Source organism: Hoplias malabaricus, chromosome 3 (assembly GCF_029633855.1).
Source record: "Hoplias malabaricus isolate fHopMal1 chromosome 3, fHopMal1.hap1, whole genome shotgun sequence".
In the NCBI taxonomy this organism is placed as follows: Eukaryota; Metazoa; Chordata; class Actinopteri; order Characiformes; family Erythrinidae; genus Hoplias; species Hoplias malabaricus.
Genome location: NC_089802.1, coordinates 6,944,143 through 6,967,226, shown reverse-complemented (window position 1 = coordinate 6,967,226; position 23,084 = coordinate 6,944,143). Strand labels below are relative to the sequence as shown.

Here is a 23,084-nt window from a genome sequence, read left to right as displayed (position 1 = left end):
TGGGTCAGTGGACAGACGGAAATGTAATTTCGCTGCAAGTTGTACTTGTATAACTTTGTATGTGACAATAAATGCAATTCAATTCAATCAATTCAAACATATATTCAACAACTTAAAGGTGACAAGTTGTGTGCGAGTTATATTTGGAGAATACAGATCATCAGGCTAAATACTTAGTGGCTTGTGGCATCCGAATGCCTTCATGTCTCTATATTTGAGACCTAGCTGAAATTATACCTCTACAAACTCACCAATATCTATTTGAGCTGCAACATCCACAGAAATAGCAGGCACTCTACAAACAGAAAAACATACTAAGTGGTGCTCACAAGATCTTTCCCTAAAAAGAAATTCTCACCATGTCCCTTCAGGGGCGCCGTATATTTTCCCTTAGTCTTATAAACATAAATAAACTATTTCCAGGTTCATTCTCACTGCAGGGAGATTTAAAGCAACTCCGTCACTGTACTGATTGGATGATAGGTGTGACTACCTTTTATTTAGCAAATGGCACACACTGCATTTCATTTGTGATCCCTGTACTTGTCCCTTAGAATCAGTGATGTCACAGCAAACCCCTGACACGTTAAGTACGCGGTGAATGACTCTCAAAGACACCTGCTGATAACATCCTTAACGCACACTTTACCAATGCTTTGAGGAAGAATCAGTTTGACTTGTCATTTGTTGTTGAATTTCATTTTATGACATTTCTGAGCTGTGAGAGTACAGGAGAGATGCCAGTGTCCCACGGAGATGAAAGTCAGTGTACACACTAATCAAATGGAATGTTTCACCTAAACAACTCGATCAAAATGAAAACAGCAGCAGAGAATGAAGGAGAGTGCAACCCCGAGAATAAAGAGTAAATGATGAGAGAATAAAAATATGTAAAACCAAATAAAACATACTGGGGGTAACAGTGTTTAGCACAGGTTAGTCATTCCTCTAATCAAACACCCCCCTGGCAATGAATGAGCTGAGTCAGGTGTCTGAACAGGGAAACGACCAAACGGCACGGGACACCAGACCTGTAGGACTGACAGGCCAGAGACGGTCAATCTGTCAATCACGTATTGAAGTGCCTTGAGGGCTTCATAATCAGAATAAAACACCATCCCACCTCTACCTGCTTCACATGGAATCGTCCTCTCGTAAAGACATAGAATGAAAACAGAATGATGATGTCAAATACCTCCCAAGTGATTTGGTTCTGGTGGGTTCTGATTTCATTCTTCAGCACTAGTCATTATCATCATTATTATTAAGACAGCATGTGGCAGAGGGTTGGCCTAAAATTCTTTTAAAATACGGACCGCTAGGACATGGCTTCGGTGTAGAAAAATGTATAAACCCCAGAAAAAAATATTAAAATATATTAATTTTCTATTAAATATAACTACAGAGACCCCCCTGGAGCTCATTCATCAATGTTCCGTGTAAATGTTTTGTCAATGTTGTACTAATATTGCAGCTCACGGGGGGTTTGTGTGCTTAGACAAGCATCACCCAATGAGAACAGTTTAAGACTTGAAAGGCCAAACTGTTTGTACTTTCCCAAGTTTCACTTCTAAGCTTCAATACAAAAATGTACACTGACCACAGAAAAATAATCATCATCCCTTTGGTTTCTATAAACTAGCGTTAAAATTACACCAACCGCTTGACTGGCAGTCAGGAGTACACACACTTCCGCAGCGGCTGCTAAACAATCAGAAAGGCTTGACAACACTTGAGTGTAATTAGACAGTTCAGTCCAGTTCCGTCCAGCTATGTTGACCAAGTACGAACAAAAACAAACCTATAATTCCTTCCTTAAGCATTATAGGAACCCATAAACCATCAGAGATCTGTTAAAATACCCCAAATACCATCCCTATTACCAGATTTAGGCTAAATGGAAGCTCACTCAGCAATCACAGACTACAAAGTTCTTCCCTTTGTCTTCTTAAAAAAAACCCTCTTCCCCTTGTTCTTCATTTGTGTTCTGTGTTTCAGGAGTGTGTCCAGCTGATGGGGACCCACTGACTCTCTGTCTCCACCTTCCTCAGGGCCTGCTTTAGCTCGCTGAAGGCAGACGTCAGGTCATCATTGACAATGACCTTATCAAAGAGGTGACCGTACTGGTTCTCCATCATCTGAGCTGCATTGATCATCTCCTGGAAGTCTTCCTCCTGATCAACAACATACAGTGGATACATTAGCAAATGTACTCTCCAGACAAAGTGATATGTTAAACTGATGCTTTACTTGCACCTACAACAGCTGACTGTATGACTGAACAGTGAGTGTGGCTGATTGTCAATGTGAAACATAGGGAGAAGATCCATGTGCAAAAGGAATTTCAAAATTGTACTTCCTTCTTTTAGTAAGTCAAGAAATCCCATTAAGATGTAGAGAGGTAATATTACTGTTTAGGGAAAAATCTCGTGAGCGCCACCGAGTATGGCGTGAGCGCCACCGAGTATGTCGTGAGCGCCACCGAGTATGTCGTGAGCGCCACCGAGTAAGTCGTGAGCGCCACAGTAGTAGCGGCTTACTACCCTGACACTGATTCTTACTGCAAAAATAAATGTCTTACCATGGTAACCAGGCAGCATTAGAACCCTGACATTTGTACCGACTGCCTCAAGACTAAAAGCACTATATTTATTCTTCAAATAAAGTCATAAAAAAGGCATAAAGTTGCTTAAAAAGCAGAAATGCAGTAAATACACACTAGTGATGTATAAAATACAACAGTGATATTTAATGTTTTAGTGAAGTGGCGAGCAGGGCTGTTCAAGTTTGAGGTCTGGATGTGAAACAGCTGAAATAAGTGGTGCTGAAGTGACGAGGCTCACCACACTTTTACACAGCCGCACATCTGAATACATAATGTATTCAAAACCACATCAGATGAACAAGGACCCGCACACAAAATGTGGTCTGTCTCAGAGTCACAGATGTATTCATGCATAACATTAGGGAAAGATTCCAGGACCTTAGGATGAACTTTAGTGTACCCCACCTAGACAGTGTTTATAGATACACTGATCGACCATAACATTATGACCACCGTGTCTCACATCAAATGAACACAGAGGAGCAATTAGTTCAGTTGTTGCTCTGCATAAATTTTTAGCCTCCTACCGCCCTGTTCTTTAATGGTCAGGACCCGAGAAGCAGGTATGATTTGGGTGGTGGATCATTCTCAGCGCTGCAATGTGAGACTGATGTGGTGGTGGTGTGTTACACTGATAAGAATGGATCAGACACAGCAGAGCTGTTCAGGTTTTTAAACCCCTCAGTGTCACTGCTGGCCTGAGAATAGTCCACCAACCAAAAATAACCTAGAGGAAAACCAACACAAACTGTGCAGCACACAGAAACACTAAATTTTTTTGTTCTTTCTAGATACCAGCACTGGCTCTTGTTCTAACAGCATCTGAGCTCAGGGGGAGATTAGACTCAAACCTATTTGTACTAGCTAACATTCACTTTCTGTCTGAATGCTAAGCACTTAAGAGGGTCACCAGGACCTAGCCCTGGATCCATTGCCTTCGCCCTCTTTAGGCTTCATCGTTTGTGTGGTAGACGGTTTCGGAAATAGTCTCAGAGAACATGGCATGTCTGAGTGGCTTTACTTATTTAGAACAAGGAGTTACTGCACAGAAACCCAGGAGCCACAGATCACTTGGAGATATGAGGCTGAATCCTGCCAAAGGAACAACGGGCAAATGGAGAAAGCGCATCAAGAAAAGTGCTGCATATTGCAGGGCGGTAAACAAAGGTTTGGTGTGTGGCTGTGCTGCCAACTATCTCTCATTTGTCTTCATTTAGCAAGATATCAAGTTCTGCCTCTTTCTCCGTTTCCCTCCCTTTGTCCACACAGACTGGATTTTGTTGAGGTCTGATCAAGGATCTTCCAGTTGTATATTTTTATAGCCATTGATAAGGGAAAAGCCTGAGCTCTGAAGGTTTGGTTTTGGTTGTACTCACATGCAGTGACACACAGGCAGTAATACAACAATCCTCAACAATCCTTCTTTGAAACATCCCCCAAGAATCATTTTACACTCTGATGGTTATCTGAGACTTACAGATCCACAATTACATTCCAGGTGCTGTATTTTCTGTGAACGTTGTCACTTCTTCCACCGACTCTGTGTCTCTAATCAAGCACTAGTAATTATTACAGTCAGCAGTGCGTTTACACAATAGACTCTATGGTTTACAATGATGAAAAAAGAGGGATGTTGTTGATATTTGACACTAAAAACACAATGCAGAACATTACGCACTGTTTAACTCCACAGTCAGTGGATGGAAGGAAACCAGGTGAGGCTGCTCCAGATAACATCCAGTTAAAGGAAGCTATCTTTGTGCTTCAAAACTGTAATTGTGTGACAATTAGGGGCTTTGTTCTATATGATAACTGAACATGTAAATATTAACTTTAACCTGGCAGAGGAAGCTAACTGCCATGCTAGGTGTGATTAAAGGTGTGAGGCAGTAAATTGTTGTGTTCATTTTGTGCAAACCCTTAAAGGCTAAGCACCAGCTCTATGAAAGTGTCAAACAAGTAAATACAGTGGAATTTGAGTTCCTAACTTGTGTTTATTGATAGTCAGAAAACATGTTATTTCTTACTAATTCAAGGAATAAGGTTTAAAAGACCGTTGCCCCCCCCTCCCCCAACGGTGTTCGGAAACTCTAATAGGCGTCTTGCCTGTGACGTAGATGGTGGACAACAACTCATTTAATGCAAAATGACGAAAAGGTGTGTTGTTTTTGGCTGCAATCATTCAATGTACAGTGGGACATCTGTGCACAAATGGCCCAAAGATCCCAAAATAATCCAGAAAACGGACTAAATTTGTCAACTTTAAACGGGCACTTTGGAAAGGACCATCCGCTCACTCCGTTATCTGTAGCTCATTTCACTGGCGCTTTTCCAACAATATGGGCATGTAAGGACACCAACGAAAGGTGTTCAAGAGCCTCTGTAACATGGAGGTAAACAGGGTAAGGACACTCACTTCGCCTGTTTTAGTTGGTGTTAGTTAGCGTTAGCTTGACTTGCTAAACTCGGTGGCTCAGATTATACTCGGCTACAATGCTGCATTACGGAGGTTTATAGTGTCGGATGAATTCGAGTTCGACTTCGGTCACTTTTACAAGAATAACGGTACCTCTACATTTGAGTTTAGCTTATTGCTAGGCTATTGTCATGAATAATGTTGGTTATTTAGCTAGATACTGTCATAACAGTCAGTCATAACGGTGTTTTACCGCGGCGTTGTTCAGCTGTTGTCCACCAGTGACGTCACGGTTGCGTTCAATTTCCGTAGCGAGCTCGGGTTTTTCCGTCAATTTAATAAAATTGTCAGTTTTAAAGCAAATTAAGCTGCTATTTTCATTTTAATTCATACTTATGTCAGTAACTAAAATAATTTGAAATATTCATGGAGGTCCATTAAGTGGTGCTTAGCCTGGAACTGCTAGGCCGGAGCAATCTCACAAGATTAGTCACCACTCTGACAAATGCAAAAGATAGGATCCTGAAGCTCAGATAGAATCAGTGTGTAGAACGACCTGCATCACTGTTTGCATGAGGGGTGTCCACTGTGCATTGGACGACACTAATTGTTGTTTCTCTTTAGGTCTATTTTGTGGAATATCTCTTAATAAAACATTTTCTTTTTGAATGAAGTTATCTGTTGTACACTTCTCTTTCTCTCTCTTTCTACATCTTTTTCCAGTAAAGAGTTCTTCAGATAACTCAAGTTATTTCCAATACACTTTCATTCTGCTTCTTTCCCTCTCTTGTACCTCCATCAGCGGGAGTCCTGATTATCTCAGAGCCCTTCAGACGCTTCATGGAAAATCTTTTTTTATTGATTCAAATAAAGTGCACCTGCCCACTGCATTAAATCCATTTTAAAAAAAGGACTGATCTGGTTCAGCTAAAGGCCCTTGACTTTATAATTCCTCAAGTAAAAGACACTCCAACCTTCACTCCCTGAAGACCACAGAACCTCACAGCAGACGGGGGAAAAAAATCCAGAAAGCTGCATTTCTCCTGCATTGGTTTGTGTATTACTTTAAATGTCAAACAAAGAAACATTTTTACGACTCACTTTATCCGTCCCCATCTGATGACATTTTTATTAAACGTATGGATTTTCACCTCCGTTATATAGAAAAGAAGTTAGGCATGTTACACAGATACAAAAAAGCTTAAAGAAATGTAATAATGCAATAAAGGAGATATTAAAGACAGAACAATGCAGCAAAATTAGCCCACACTGAAACAATGAAAAGCCTGTTTCTTAGAGCAGTGTCAGTCACTTTATCGCTCTAGCAGACCAGGCAAAGGCATTTCTCTGGGAAAGAAATACAGCGAAGGCCAGGATCAAATATGTCGGTGACATTTTCATCAAACAAGGTTTTTCTTTCATTCCAATAACGGGAAGGATGTGTGTGCTTTTAACACTGTCAGCGTCTATAAAGCAGTGTTACAGATCGCTCAGGAGCTGTGGAGCTCCTTTGAGGCTGATTTGTTGAAAGCAGCCACACTGCAGAACTCTGGGCTGGTGCAGAATATAAAATACATGGGCTTTGAGAGTCTGTATGTACTTACAGTAGTGAAGGAAATATACAAAGTGTTCAGAACATGACAATACAGAGGCTTGGAATTTTGGGTTTCACTGTAATTGGTAACAATGAGTATGTAATTTCGGCACCCTGCGTGTAAGTGGGCCACCAAGGCCCTGTCACAAAGATAAATCCTGCAGTAGGAGTGGGTCTCCTTTGCTACAGAATAAACAAGTACATTTGAGGTCAGAGGAAAATGTATTTCATTTAAAAATGGAATGAGTCTTTCTGTACCGAGCGGTGTGTCTTCTGTGTGTGTCTGCGATCATTTATGCTTTGGCAGCTGATCCTGTGGAGGTGTAGGAACAGACTGAGCACTAATAAACACAGCACTAATCATTTTCACACCACACTTTCAGTGAAACCAAACACAGCAAAGTGGCTGCAGAAACCTCTTGTATACAAAGCTGACTTCTCTTTGCAAACGTTCCAGAGCTTTGCTGTGTTGAGTGACAGGGAGAGATATGGGGGAGCCTTGTGGAGCAGTGAAGGCTAGGTCGCTAGGCTAACATGTGAGCACACCTGCATGGCTTTTTACAGCACTTAACAACATTTAAGGGCGACCTTCAACACCGGCACGTGGAACATCTCCACGGTGACAGCCAGACGTGTGGAGGGGTCAGGTGGCCTGGGTCAGCATATCCCACCGCGACTGGGGCTTGGCTCAGGTGCAGCTTCACGGTAAGCACAAGAACTGTACTCTGTGAAAGCTATTAGACGGCCTACTAATTCACACCCTCACACACACAGAAGAGTAAGGTACGTGGACTAATTGGTTTCATATGCACCTCCTTTTGAGTCGACCCATGCAGGTGAAGCATGAGCTCAGTCTTATATCATATTACGGGCTTCGGGGAAGTTAACACTAACAGACGGAGAGCATAGACTCACGCATACACAATAGGATACAAACAATCACAATCACATGCACAGGAATGGTCCAATTGTGGGAGTCAATAGCAAGCTCAGGACATGTTAGATTCATTCCAAACAAGATGACAAACAAATAAGCAGTGCAGGGCATTTTGCCTACAACATATTTTTACTGTTTTCTAAAACGTGAAAAGCAGTAGAATTAAGAAAAAGCCTTCAGTTGGTGTCTGAATGTTTCACTCAATGTCAATAAGAGTAGCCCACTTTCCTGTGGCACAGTGTTGATGTAATTTATTAGAAACATATGGAAATAATAAAAAATAAACCTTTGATTCAAGTAAATCTGACTTTTCTCAGTGTATTAGAAATGACAGTTATGGATGCGGTTTGTGCGACTCTTACTGTGAAGGGTTTGGATGAGCCCTTGTCGTCTTTGCCTGAGATTATTTTAGCATTCTTTCTGGTCTCTCTCAGTCTCTCGATAGATGGAGGCTTCACAAACACCACATAGGGCTTAAACTCAGCTGTACGGAGAAGCTTCAGCGTCTGTCATCAGGGGAGAGAAATAAAAAAAGAAAGAAAGGTGAAGAAGGTGAAAGACAGACAGGAAGAAAGAGTAAAAGAAGGAAGTCATCAAAACACCATCAATCACACCGTCATAATCTCACTTGATATTGATACTATTGTACTTTATTGATATTAGTCAGTGTTACATTTACAGTCATAACAAAGCAGATCATTCACACTGAGCTGAACTAATATGACACTGGGGAGATAAACGATAAAGAAACCTAATTACTTTTATCCTGTTTTTATCAAACTCAAGTCTCTTGAATCCAAAGAGGCAGAGGTCAGTGAGACAATAAGAGACACCCAGCAGAAAACAGAGCACAAGTGAGAGCGGAAAACAGATTTATAAAGTTGGCTGAGGTAGATCGCTAACAGAACCACTGGCACTGATCCGCTCGCCTCACTTTTATTCTCCCGTCTCTCACAGAGACGAGAAACAGCCATGGACCACCAAAGCCCCGTGTGTGGCCAGCCTTACGCTGCTCTGGGTCCAGAGAGACCCGCGCCGAAGTGCACCGAGAGCACGGTGACATGGATACTGCTGTAAGGTTTGGACAGGCTGACGTGAAAGCTGAAGAATGACTCCAGCACACAATAGACTTCCTTTGTCTTGGGAAGGCTGTGGCATCGACAAAATACATGTTTTAAGAACGTACATGCTTAACCCATTTTGTGGGTTTGGGTCTATACACGTCTGGTTTGAGACACTGGGTCTGTTTTTGTGGCTGCACTAAGACTCACTGCCTAATATTGTTAGCAACACTAAACACTGGCATTTCATTGCTCTGCAATACACAGATTTGCAACTGTTCCAGTTTTATTTTTGTTAAGTTAATTTACTTTGAGTGAACTGTTTTCGGAATTACTATAAATGGGCAAAATTAATAAAACGATTGGCTTACAAGATCCTAACCAACACATCTATTAAAACTCCATCCATTATCTGTAAGTGCTTATCCAGTTAAGGGTCACGGTGGGTCCAGAGCCTACCAGGAATAATTGGGCGCAAGGCGGGAACACACCCTGGAGGGGGCGCCAGACAGTCACCCGGAGCGGGAATCGAACCCACAACCTCCAGGTCCCCGGAGCTGTGTGACTGCGACACCTACCTGCTGCGCCACCATGCCGCCCTCTATTAAAACTCAACGTATTTCAATCATTTTGCACAAAAACATTGGGCATGCTGTTTTCAGAAGCTCTTCAAATGTCTACAATACGTAGCTGAAATTAACACTTAGAGTTCTGATTGCTGTAGTAAAATAGGGGATGTATTTCTTCAAGCTTAAACGTAGAAATCAAAATACTGTTGCACCACTCGAGCTTTGAAACAAGTTAAAGGGGAAGTGGCGTTTTCATATAACGTCAAAAAGAAAAGAAAAACATGGAGTTACAGAGTTTTGTCTCTATAGTGATGATATGACTTAGCAATAAGCTGATGATAAACTTGTATCTACATCAAGTCTGCCAAGCCTGAGCCTATCTGTATAAGACTGTATAATAAGAGACACCAGGCCAAACCTAACTGAGCTCAGTAGAGAATCAATGCAGAAAGTAAACATTGTCTCTCTGCTGCCAGAATGCTCTCTAGCCAGCAAGTAGGAGACTTATAAACTCTGTATTAGGTTTCCAGCTTGGCCTTTCTTACTTTCTGGTTAGTATGCCTGCCAGCTTGACTCTAAGAGCTATGTTAATCAAGTGTCTCAGTAAGAACGCTGCAGTAGGATTCTTCTTTATCCTCGTATATCACACTAAACAGGATTATACAGACGTGAAAACGAATCCAAAGTGTACAATTCTCCATGGTCCTATTTCAAGTCTCTTTCACAGGAATGTTTACATGCTAAAGGTTAACTTTCGTGGCATGTTCTCACTTCAGATCAGAGCAGGGCATAGCCTAGCATTGTTTGTTGGTTTGCCTCTACTTTTTAAACGTTTTTGATAAAGACATTGATACATTGAGTGAGATGCCCTGTGATGGACTGGTGCCAAACCCAGGGTGTGTTCCAGCCCTGCACCCTGTGATTCTGGGTGGGCTCTGGAACCACCGTGACCCTGAACTGAATGAAGTTGTTACAGAGAATGAGTGAATGAAAGGTACCGATGTAAGATGATTAAGTGCATCAAATGGCAGGCAATTCCAAGTCACCACAAGGATAGTGGATGATGTGCCAGCATTCCAGAGAAATCCACTTCTCCACAGCTCAAAGCTGGCCTGCTCCATACCTCTCAATCCCAGTTTGGCACTGGGCATTGTGAGCTCAGGCTTATGTGAAGCTGCTCCTGATCATCCCATTTAATTCCATGTTTTTGGTGAGATTATAGGTTGCGTGCGCACAATCGAACATTTGTGTCCAACCGCGGGAGCCCCTTAAAAGTAGCTGAACTCACAAATCAAAGAGGGTGTCATACAGTGGACGTACAGTTTATATAAAGCCTATCCCAAATTCTGCACCAATGTTCGATCTTTCGTCCTGGCTCTAGAGACACAGCTGTGTTTGTGTGTGGCACAGAACTCTGATCTGAGGAAGAGCCAGGTGTGAGTGCAGGGAGGAGGAATGTGGAACTGCAGAGGTGTGAGACAGGAAGAAGTGAGCGAGAGTGAAAGATAAATAGCACTGAATAGGGAATAGGGAAGACTCTGCCGAGTGTGGAACAAGGGAGAGAAATATCATCACTAGATTTAAAAATCTGAGTGTGTGTGTCACTTACATGGGGCTGCACATCCAGAAGGCACACCTTGTTTTTGGCTAGAACTGACCGGACGGAGTCCACACTTGTCCCATAGTAATTCCCCTTGTACTCACCATGTTCAATAAACCTGGGACAGAGACAGAGGCAGAGATTATATAATTGATAAATGGGTCTGCATGTTAAAAAAAACACTCTTTTTAATACATACAGCCCTACTGACTGAGTTCAATGGACAGATAATAAACTGGCGACGTCACGGGCTGCTCAGAAGCACATCAGTCAGTAGGGTCCTGTCCTGCGTAAGAGCTCTGAGAGAAGCTGTGATGTGCTCACAGTAAAGCCTGCTCAGAAATCCTCCATAGACTCAGCCGCTCGCATTCTTCAGAACACCACTATTCCAGACGCTCTGGCACATCGGCCTTTTATATAATCTTCTATGTTACACTTTAAATCAGTAACACCTGTCTCCCCAAAGCACAGGCGGCCCCAAATGCCAAAGGCTGCAGTAATACCGCTTCCTGAGTAGGCAAAGGCAAACAAACACTTTTCCACCACATTCTTATTCCCTCTCTGTCTCCCTCTCCCTCTGATCAATGTCACCAAACACCAGAGCATATTTTTAGCAGATAGGTAGAAAGAGAAATAGCTCAGAGACGACGAATGTGGAAAGAATTCCTGAATGACAAACCCTTACGTGGTATGCTGTAATGAAAGAGCAGCAGGGAAGTGTGCTAATGTTCAGTTACACAACCAGGAAAAAAAAGAAAAAAACCCGACCTAAAATAGGACCGCAAATTTAACAGGTTTATCTATCTACTGGACCGTGTAAACATGTCAGAGATCAGGGGAGGTTTAGAGACCACCGTGCCCGGCTACAAATACAAGCTCAAATAGGGAAACTAGCGGTTAGCACCGCTAGTTTAGAGTCCCCACTGTTGCACTACGAGTAGGACCCAACGCGTCACAGACACCAATACAAGTTTAAGGAAGAAAATTTAACTATTTAAACAGGGGGCGGCGCGGTGGAGCAGCAGGTAGTGTTGCAGTCACACAGCTCCAGGGACCTGGAGGTTGTGGGTTCGATTCCCGCTCCGGGTGACTGTCTGAGGAGCGTGGTGTGTTCTCCCTGTGTCCGCGTGGGTTTCCACCGGGTGACTGTCTGTGAGGAGTGTGGTGTGTTCTCACTGTCTGTGTGGGTTTCCTCCGGGTGCTCCAGTTTCCTCCCACAGTCCAAAAAACACATGTTGGTAGGTGGATTGGCAACTCAAAAAGTGCGTGTGAGCGAATGTGTGTGTGTGTCTGTGTTGCCCTGTGAAGGACTGGCGCCCCCTCCAGGGTGTATTCCCACCTTGCGCCCAATGATTCCAGGTAGGCTCTGGACCCACCGCGACCCTGAACTGGATAAGCGCTTACAGATAATGAATGAATGAACGAACTACTTAAACAGAATTAGTTTTATTTAAAAAGTGTTGAAGGATTTGACTGTCACCAGTCAATTATGTAATGTCTAATGATCTGTCCTCAATAGTCAATGTTTTGTTTTTTTTTATAAATGTTTTTCCTAAATGACATAGAACTGCGCTTTTGGTTTCTTGTTACATATTTATTTTCAGTCATGTATTGTGGGCTATTAGCATGGTATTATGAGGCCAAAGGTCAAGTCTGAATGCATTTCACTGTTAATTTATAATTATTACTTTTATTTATTTGTTTATTTGTTTATTTTATCATAGCCGTGCTGTTATTTCATGACAACACACTCCTTCGTGATCTATTGCTTAATTATGATGCCAAAGGTCAAGTCTGCATGCAGTTCACTGTTGAATGATTTTTTTTTTTTTTACAGGATTTGCTTGCTCTCATTGTCTTCATTGTATGTTTCAATCCTAAATTAACTGTTCCTCTACAAAACCAGGTTCTTCTTTAAATTACTGTTTTGGAGTGTGTTTGTTTTTTTCTCTTGCAAAATGTGCAAAGCCATCAGAGCGAGTTTCAGTGGTTTTACTCTGGGCTCAGATGCCACATCGTCAAAGCTCTACAATGAAACTGCGAGCCCATATTGCTGGGTGCTAAGAAGAGGTTCTTTACTGTTAATTTGACATTTACGGTAAACGAGAATTCCACAAGTGTCTGTTTTCTGGGAAGCTCATTTAAGCCAGGCCTGCTAAATGAGTTTTGAGCTCTGTGGTGTTTGTTGTCCTGAAGGGTGGCTTATAGATTGAATGTCGGGGTGGAGGCTGCCTCTGTGGTTTTGGGTTAATTTCGGGTAATCCGTTTTTAGGCCAGCGTAGGGTTTTCCTTGGGAATACCGATGTCACTTAGTCTTCACATGAGAAAGAGCTTCTCCACTGGCATGCACTACTGTGGACAATGACCAGGCAAATACACACAATTACTCGGGGATGTTTTCATCCTCCACTGCCCAGTTGCCCTTGGCTCTGCTCTGTTTGATCACTCCATTCTCTGGATCTCCAGTTTTTTTTTCTTTTAATATATACACACACACTGACTTCTGATTTACACTCATATTAATGTTTGCTACAAATGACTACAAAATCATTGGATGTCATTTTCCACCACACAGCAGCCTAAAAGAGTTTCAAAGGCTCAAAGTGCAGGCAAAGTGACATTCTATCCACTTTCCTGTGGTGCTGTCTTATTCCCTGATGAGAGGCTGTGGAAAAACATCCATCAACGGGCCATCCATACGGATCAGGGCTTGTGAACCACAGGGCACAAGTAGTCTAGTACTCTACACACACACACACCCACACAAACACAGCTCAAATTGTCAGCAGCCTCTCACTCTCACTACCAATACAAGTACTGTATATGAGAATTATAATGAGATGATCCTACCACACCAAATTTGAGGGGAAAAAAGGGAATGGAAAACAGCAGGGATCAGTGAAAGCAGACTTAGTGAATATCTATCACACCATCTTTAGGGATAAGAGTCAAGAATATAAATGAACTCAAAGGACTCTCCCTATTGAGGAGAACAGTCAGAATAGAAAATCAACAGAATACAAAACTATTGATAGATTTCACAATAAAATGGACGACTAAAACCAATAAAAATGGACTTTAGTTTGTACCACCACCATTCACAGACTATTTATTTTTAAATTATGAAGCTATCATTTTAATTAACTCCAATACTTGGGTCCACCTCCCACCCCCCCCCCCCTCCCCACACACTTCTGGAGACTCACTTGCTGTTGTGAATATCAGTTTCAAACAAGTGTTTCGAGATGAAGTGATATTCCACACCATCACTCTCCTGGCTCCTCTTCGCTCGGGAGGTGTCTGTGGAAGAGAGTTGGTGAGAATGAGATTGAGATGAAGACACAGTGAGAGAGATACGTGAGTGAGTTAATACGTGTAACACACTGCTATAGGCTCTATATCAGGAACTTACACACTGTGTTATAGGACTGTGAGCACAGCCAGTGGCATTCCAAATGTTTTTACTGAGCAATAAGAACACAGTGGTTCAGCTAACAAACTGTCAGAGGCGTACAAAACCAGCAGCAGAACCGGGTTCTCGCCGACTCTCATTAACCCCGTCCCTGTGTTTGTCTGGCCGTAAAGCACGGACCGTTAAAGCGAGGGACGCGTGCCGGCAGGCCAGTGCGGCACCAGCCCGTTTAGCAGGGGTCAAAGGTGGCAGTGCGGAGGCCCACTGAAACGTGTTTAACGAGAGCCAGAGGGGTCAGGGGTCGCGGCAGCGCACCCCTCAGACAAATTGTCCGAACGGTCGCTCCAAAACAAACTATTAAAATTTTTATTACTGTTCCAACAAGCCGAGTGCCAGGATTCTCCTCCTTTCCACCTCCTCCCTCGCAGCGCTCCCTCCTGATTCAATCCTTCCATTTCTCTGCTTCACTGTAACTCTGCCCTCTCTTCATTTCCCCCATACTGTACCATCACCCAGTAATTTACAACAGGCTCCGACACAGAGTCACTTACATTTACAGTGCCTGTTCTAAATTAAGAGAAAGAAAGAAAACCACTGGCTTTACTGCAAGGAAAACGATAAAGAGCCCACTCCTCCGAGACTGAAGCCATCTGCCGCCTCTTTATCTGCTGCCCGTCTTTTCCCCTTTGGCACCTTTGTTTTTTCTTTTTAAATGAGGGTCATGATGGTGACTGGGTCGTTTTTTCACTTTGATTTGTTTTTATATGACTGTGTAAAGCTCATGGGTTAAGAAACCCAACTTACAACATCATGAGATAAGGTCAGTGGAACATAGAGGGGGGAAAAAAGCAAAAAAAAAACAAACCAATATTAAATAATTTATATAATCAATAAAAAAAAAAGAATTAACAAACGTTAGAAAAGAAAGAAAGCAAGGAAGAAGAGAGTTTGAGGGTAAATACTTCATGTTCACCACAGGTCAGGGAGAAGTAGTAATTTTGATGTGACTGTGGCAGGAGGACCATCATAACTCTGCTAATGCCCACCCTGATGCACTACAGACTATATGCTCTGCGGTGGAGGAAATGTTTCTGGTGCAGTTGCAGTATGTGGTATTCGTTCTACAGTCATGGAAAATAGATGTAAGGTTGGAAAGATGTCAAAATGTTCACTTGCTCTTGACTAATGGCTTTCTGCAATCTCACCACTGTGACTGCCCCAGCTGCACCACATGTTCCGGCAGGAAGCCTTAACGTACGACAACTGCTCAGAGTCAAGCTTTTTTATAAAAAAAAACACAATGACATTTAATGTTTTTACACCGATCTGAACAAACAAGTGTTAAACATTTGGAGCTGGAGAGTTGGCAATGTCTGGGTAAAAAAAAATAAAAAAAAATAAATAATTAAAAAAAATAAGGGGGCGCAAAAAAGAGCAAAACGCAGGAAAAAAAGTGAACTTTCCAAGAATCCATCTCCTTAATTTAAATCCTCTGTAAGTTCAGAATGCGAGCGGGGCCCACATAATACAGACAAATGCAGAGGTCACATTTGTGAGCAATTAGGCAGCATTAAGGCAAAAAGCTTTGGATGGGATTTTAATACCAGTGGCATTTCAAAGTGTCAGAGTCAGAATCAGACACATCTATTACAGCCAAACTCACTGTAACAAACATCCCCCAATTCTATCAACAGTCTCTGCTTTTTTGGCCACCCCTTAATAGTCCTCTCCCTCTCTAAATCTACATTTGCTTGGTAGAGTCAGCCTGTTTAAATAGATAAATCACAGCCCAATTCATTTGTCCCAACTTGTCTGCTCTGGTGCATTTCCCTGAAGAATGTGTTCCTGGATGCTGAGAGAAAAAAAAGCCTGAGAGAGGGAGGAAGAGAGAGAAAGCGAGAACGGGGGGAAGCTGGAGACTGATCAGTATCGAAGGTGCTGACATCCTTTATTTAGGAACTGAGAAGCTTTCTCCATTCCTTCATTCCTGTCGACTTAACATGTACCTGAGCATGGAGCGCTGGAAGAAGCAGCGCGCATTCTTTCACGCCCTGAAACAGTGTGAAAACCGTGGACTTACGAGGAATGGTGACACTGAAGTGCTGTGGGTCAGATATTAACAGCTTCCTCTTCAGTTCATTCAAGCCCACTCCCGTAGGACCTGTGGAGAAGGAGATAGAGATACAGACAGAGAAAAGGGAGAGAGAAACAGACCGTCGTTAAAAGGGCATCACTCATGTAGTCATCACTATGTCTCCGCACTAATAGTGGGCGCGAGTCCTAGAACAAAGCATTTATCTTGACGTCCTGAGAGAACTCTCACATTTCTGTCCCGTCGGCTGCGTACGTCTTCACCGGGACGTTCCGCTATCGGTCAGAACCCTGCTTCTTTCCACAGACTTCAATAAGCACAATTGTTAGACGCTTATTTGCATATTGCATCATTTTCAGATGCTGCAGTAACATCAGCACTGTGGTATTTAGCAGACTCAACTCTGCCAGGTCTAAATCACAGCACAGTGCATTGTGGTCTTTCAGCAGCTGAGACCACTGTAGAGAGTTAAAGTGTCTGACAGGCTCGAGGCCTTCAGTCCTGCCAGCGCCCACCTCTGTTCTGCTGCCCTACACAGGCCAGACTCCCAGTGGACAGCTGCCTTTCTCATCACAGCCTCTCCGTTACCAGAGGGTGGTACGCACTCGCAGAGAAAGCAGGATGGAGAGATGGAGAGAGAGATAGAGAACGAGAAAGCCAACTTGGTGCTGACTGCTCTACAGTCTTGGCTCTTTGGTGTTCTAAGCACAAAACAAGATGGGCCTATTAGAGTCTCTCTCCCCTGCTCCCGTTTCCCACCTCTCCTTTTAAACTCGGTTATGTCTCTCTTTCTTTATATAGTCTCTGCTATAACCTCTTCTTTTGGCATGAAGGCTTGTGCAGGCATCTAAACCCATCTGATGGTTATTTAAGGCGACTGTAGAGCAGTGTTTTTTTAACAGCGTGGACAAGAGTCAATTACGGAAGTGCAGTCTTCCATAGCCTCTCCCTTTTCCTTCATTTCTTTCTGCCGTCTGGAACCCAACTCCTCCGGCGCTGTCTTTTAACTAGGGCCAGACAGATATATTGTTTAGCTGATAAAATCAGACAATACTAATTTTACATAGATTTATGGAAAGTTGATCTAAAACACAGACATTTTATAAAATATACCTCAAAATTTCAGAATGAATTCAGCTGAACATAGAGTCATTACTAAAACACACATATACACAAAGAAACATGAGAAATATAAAACCTGATCTAATAATAGTGCCAATAATGCTAGGTCTGAACCTCCACTACAATATGTACATTATTTAATACTTCAATTCTGGTTTAAAATATTTGACTATTGACTGAACAGTGCCAAGCCTCTATAGACGCCATTCTTTAAGCGCCTCCATAATCTCTCAGGGTATTGGACAGCCACCGAGTACAGAGATCCTCACTCTAGCTGGTCACAGAGCTCGGCCCAGTTTGGCTGTGGACATCACTTAATCTTGTTAATGAGTTCAGCAGAACCACATAAAAACGCAACAGAGCATTCAGGTCTAGATCTCGGCAACTGCTCGTAAGGTCTCTATGCATTTTTTGATTATTATTAATTTCCCTCTCAACAATAGGCTCTTATTCTTACTGTAAAATAAAGTCAGGAAGGTTGAGAACCCCCCCCCCCCCCCCCACTACATCTAAAACAAAAAACATATGCTGACTGAATATGCCTCAATATGCACAATACACACACTCTTCAAAACATATCCTTGTATCTCAGTAAGTGGTAAACAGACAGCTATCCATCTTTTATTCCCAAATGGAGAGTGAGGAAATAAGAACGAATGGTTGGAGAGGTCAATTCAAGCCAAGATGGAACTGGAAAGTGATGTGAGGCCACAGAACAAAAATGGAGGTAAATGAAAGGCGAGGTTACAAGAACATTTAAAAGTTTCTGCAGCAAAAATGTAAATACAACCACCACTACTTTCCCACCTTCAACTTGACGACACTGAAGGTGTCATGACAACACAGTGTGAATTATTAAATGTTATTTCCATGCGGCAAAGTATTGTTAATGACACAGAGCTAAAAGCGAGGTTCTGTTTAATACGAAAGTAAGACGGAGACATGGATGCTGGATGCCCTTTAGTTAATGTGGATGGATTAGAGATGCTTGAGCCATATGTGAGGGAATAACATTCCTGTGTAAGCCAGCAAATGTGTTTGCATCTAGGTCCTGATGTTGATGTAGGTGGGAGGGACAGTGAGGTGTAGTAATTCACACGTGTTATTAGCCGTATCGCAGAGCCACCTGAAGGAGCGTGCACAAACACTTTCGCGAGCGCTGCGGTTTCCACGGGCGTTAATCTCCTGACCCCCACAGGCCCTGTCCGCTGACTTCCAGGCCCACATCGGGAGCTGGTTACTGGGATGATGGACGGGTGTTGCTCCCTGGACCGTTCACTCCCTCTCTCTCTCTCTCTGGTGCATTAGAGAGCTGCAGGCCCTCGATCATTCATCTATGTAGAAGCTTACACCGCCGCTGATCTACGGCTGCACGCTACAGCCCCAGTAGGTCTACACAGCTCTGTGAGAGCAAGGCCTATGTGAGTCAGGGTACAGCCTGCCAGATCTTGTGTAAAATAGTTTTAAAAAGAGTCTGCGGAGACCAGAGATCGACCTCTCTGGCACAAAGCTAGTCTGAAGCCTAGTTGACTTCTCTGTGTGTATTGTTTCATTCTCTTTTTTTGGAGAGTTTATTGTAGTGTTTTAATGACTCCTAAACTGTGGATAACATTTGTTTTAAGTATAAATCCAAGCCTAAAACATTGTAGCATTATTTAGTAATTGTTTTCTGATTGAAATTGTGTGCATGTGTGGGTCGAGTGTTTGAGGGTTTTACGCCATTGTCTCGCTAACAAGTTTTTGTTGCCTTGCTGGGCGGAAAGTGTATGTATGTGAGTGGGAAGTGTGTGTGTCTGTCTCCACACGGTCTCTCTCTCTCTCGCTCTCTCTCTGGTGCAGGTTGCAGAAGCAGTAAAAGTGTCAGTGTTGATTAGAGCTCTCATTAGGAGGAGCAGGTCTTTAAAAGCAGACGCTTAATAACTTCCAGGCCATGAGGAGAGCAGAGCGCATGCAGTCAGGCTCAAGGAGTCGTGGGGTAGGCTGAATGAATGAATGTGGGAGGACCTTCTAGCCGTGTGATCCTGACCTACAGGCGCTGGCCTTCAAATCACCATCACTGGGTCACCCATGGTGTTTAAACCACACATGAGGAACAGACTGGCTACTTTCAGCCTGGGATATATGGGGATGAAATGAGTGGGATGCTAATAGTAATTGCTGTACAAGCTTTAACTTCGGCCTGGAAGCCATTCGACTTTAATTCTGGAGTGAAATACAAATCGTCTCTGTCCAAAGGAAAACATGTATCTGAGAGAAAAGAGAGAGAGAGAGAGAGAGAGAGAGAGAGAGAGAGAGAGAGAGATAAAAGATAGACAAGTAACAGACATATTGGAGGTAAAGACATGGGGCAAGTCAAAGCCAATATAACGGAATATATTTTAGAAATACAAGAGGGGGTGGAAGAACTATTCGGATAAGAACACTGTAGTAGCCGACCTCTCTGCCAGGCTGGAGGGCTTAGTAAATGAGAGGAAGTACAGGAGACCCTAGTTTAAACTGCACACAATGACCAGCTCATAGTTACTACTTCCATTGAGCCCATGATGCTAAGTGCAAATGTGAAACTGGCTCAGACAGAAATACTCTATTGATTCATTGATTGATTGATTGATTCATTCATTATCTGTAACCCTTATCCAGTTCAGGGTCGCGGTGGGTCCAGAGCCTACCTGGAATCATTGGGCGCAAGGCGGGAATACACCCTGGAGGGGGCGCCAGTCCTTCATAGGGCAACACAGACACACACACACACACACATTCACTCACACCTATGGACACTTTTGAGTCGCCAATCCACTTACCAACGTGTGTTTTTGGACTGTGGGAGGAAACCCGAGCACCCGGAGGAAACCCACGTGGACACGGAGAACACACCAACTTCTCACAGACAGTCACCCGGAGCGGGAATCGAACCCACAACCTCCAGGCCCCTGGAGCTGTGTGACTGCAACACTACCTGCTAGAAATACTCTAGGGCCACAGTATTACAAAAGACGAGACTTTAACACAAGCCAAAATCTCATCGCTTTTCTTCCTTCTCTTCCTTTAAACGACTTTTCTAGACCTTGTACATTATTTCACCCGTGTTACTACCACCACTAATAGGAGTCACATCAACCCAAATCTCCTCCACCTCAAATCAAACATGTAGAACAAAACAGATCACTCGCCCTGTTGAATAATCAGGTTTCAGTTAAAACACGTCGGTGGTCTCCCGAAGACAAGCGTATGTAAAATATATTTACGTTGGCTCCTTGATTAACACGTATCCAAACAGATAAGATCTTGATTCGTCTGGAAAGCTGTTTGAAATAGATCCTCTGACCACGAGTCGATTGTGTTCGGGAAAGCAGGAGGGGGATAAGGACACTGTTCAGAGGTGATTTTATTTAACCCTGTTGTCCACAGTCCGCGGTAAACACCTATTGGGACGGTGAATGTTAAATGTCAGAGGATATGGGCTTGATGAATGAGTTTCATTCAATCTTAAAAAACGGGGGGGGTGGAAGAGACACGCCTGGGCCAAGAAAAGCCCAGAATCGACATCATGTTGGAGAAGAATGCCAGAACAAAGAAAGAGAGGATAGAGAGAGACAGAGAGGGGAAAGAATAAGAGATGGAGCAGAAGGAAAAAACTGGAAATCAGTTAATTAATGGGTCTGCCTTGTCTTTTTTGTCTATGTAGTGTATGACAAGAGTATTCATCATTAAACAAAACTAAAATGCCAGAGAGAGAGAGAGAGAAATAAAGAGGAAAAAAAAACAGGGGAAGACAGAACAAAACACAGAGCAGGGAAATCAAAACTTCACCTCAGGGGACAGAGAAACAACCTGAAAAGAAAACACAGCAAACACACTGCAGACCGACTCCAGGCTCTTCGCTTCGTCAGCTCTGATATTATCCATGACACGGTCCTCCAAATTATAAAACTTAATTGAAAATATTTGCATTGGTCTGAACCGCAAAATAGAGTCCTAATTGCATGGCTGGGGCATCTCGACAAGCAGTCGTGGAAAAAGCCTGACTTAATAAAACAGACCACCACACGCGCATGCACACACAAACATTATATGATGGAACCCATACACTGCATTGCATTTACCAAACCAAGGTCTAGCTGCGTTACATTGAACCATGACCTAGTGCTGCCTCTCACAAATGAGCTAAATGAAGGATGAAGTGGTCCCCTGGACGTGGGCAATATTAATTGCCAGTGTTGAAAAGTACTTCATGATGTGCGCAGTGATAAATTGGGACATTAGTCTGGGAAAAGCACATGCAAAAACGGCTTGTGTTTTATAAACGTTTTTCTTTGCGTGACCTGAGTGGAGGTTAATATAATAGGATTAGGAATATCCTATCACACAGGCCTTGGCTTCTGCACTTTGCAACTCTGTGCCTGGTGAACCCTCTGGATTGCATCTGTAAAGCAAAGCAATCTGGTCGCCTCATTTGCACATGTACCATCTGTACAGATCTTTTTATGAAACACTTTCACATGCATTTGCTTCATAATATATTGGTTTCTGCTCTTCTCTTCTTCAAATTTGCAAATCCATTTTTTGTCAGGACTTTAACACTTTGTAAAATGACTTTCTCACAGGGGTCTCACCTACGCCACTCCCTTGGAACTAAGTGTTAACTATTCTTCAGCGAATAATACCAGGGAGAAAAACGCCTCTACTGAACGACGTTGACAGAAATGAAGTGCCACAGAAAGAGGAATGAATATCCAAGCCCAGCTCCTTTCAGCTCCAGGGCCCTTAAGAGGCCACAGCTGAGTGTGAACCCCAGTGGGGGCTCATAGGCTACAGTCCAATAGTTTGGGGACACGTCTTTGAAAATGTTAATTTCCTCGGTTATTTATCAATCAACAGAAAAGAAAATATTCGCGAACAAGAAACCGTTATTTTAACGTACTTTTACAATGGCCAGAGCCTGACCGTCTAAAAATGTGACCGTTTAAATAAGAATCTGATGCATTTTCCTGACAACCGAAGGAAAGAAACGTTCAAAAACAGCAGCACTTACCAACCAAAACGACAAGCCTATGCCTAGCTCTGTGACCTCGTTGGTAAGAAGCCACTTCTTCGTAAGTTGGGACGTCAGCAGTGTCGTACTGTTCGCTCTTCTTACATTCATACATGGACTTATTCGTCTTCTTGTCCCTTCTGCTGAGTCGGAAACTCCTTCGGAAACTGGCTAAACAGGGACAAAGTTAAGAGAAGTATAAGATTAGAAAAAGAATCTTAAATACTGTATCTGTTTATGAATGGTTGTAATAACCAGTGTACTTTGAGTGTCATGGAGGATGAGGCTCAATTGTGTCCCTGAATTTTAAAGACGTTTTATTGCACAACATACTGAGTGTAGTTCCCTACACACTTTGTATTCTCTTATTTACTTACACTCTCTCACCTTCTTCCGATGCTCTGTGCCTATAACAGTGGTGATTTATATCTCTGCTCTGAACAGTGTCCTGGCAGTGGTCTTGAAATACTATATGTGTCATGTCTGGACGTATAACAGAGCATTTTTACAACTGGATCACAAAGCAGGCAAAGAAGTGTCTTGCATTAGTCTTCTCCTCTGACTGGTTAGAGCTGTCCAATGACAGCGCAGGAAATTAAGGGGGAGGTGTGTCTTGGAGACCTAGTTAGTTTAGTTAGTTAGAA

General features: G+C 42.9%; 1 protein-coding gene across 2 annotated transcripts in view; it reads right to left on the bottom strand.

Annotated features, from left to right (window-relative positions):
* Positions 1-533: 533 nt before the first annotated feature.
* The window catches only part of mpp7a (MAGUK p55 scaffold protein 7a), a 120,416-nt gene continuing 97,865 nt past the window's right edge, over positions 534-23,084 (bottom strand). For both annotated transcript variants that reach the window (XM_066665372.1, XM_066665371.1), the window contains 6 exons: positions 22,441-22,611; positions 16,275-16,355; positions 13,989-14,082; positions 10,792-10,900; positions 7,915-8,058; positions 534-2,174 (listed from right to left, as the gene is read on the bottom strand). In XM_066665372.1, the coding sequence (XP_066521469.1) occupies positions 1,995-2,174; positions 7,915-8,058; positions 10,792-10,900; positions 13,989-14,082; positions 16,275-16,355; positions 22,441-22,611 (779 nt within the window). In that variant the 3' untranslated portion in view covers positions 534-1,994. The remainder of the gene's footprint in view (positions 2,175-7,914; positions 8,059-10,791; positions 10,901-13,988; positions 14,083-16,274; positions 16,356-22,440; positions 22,612-23,084) is intronic.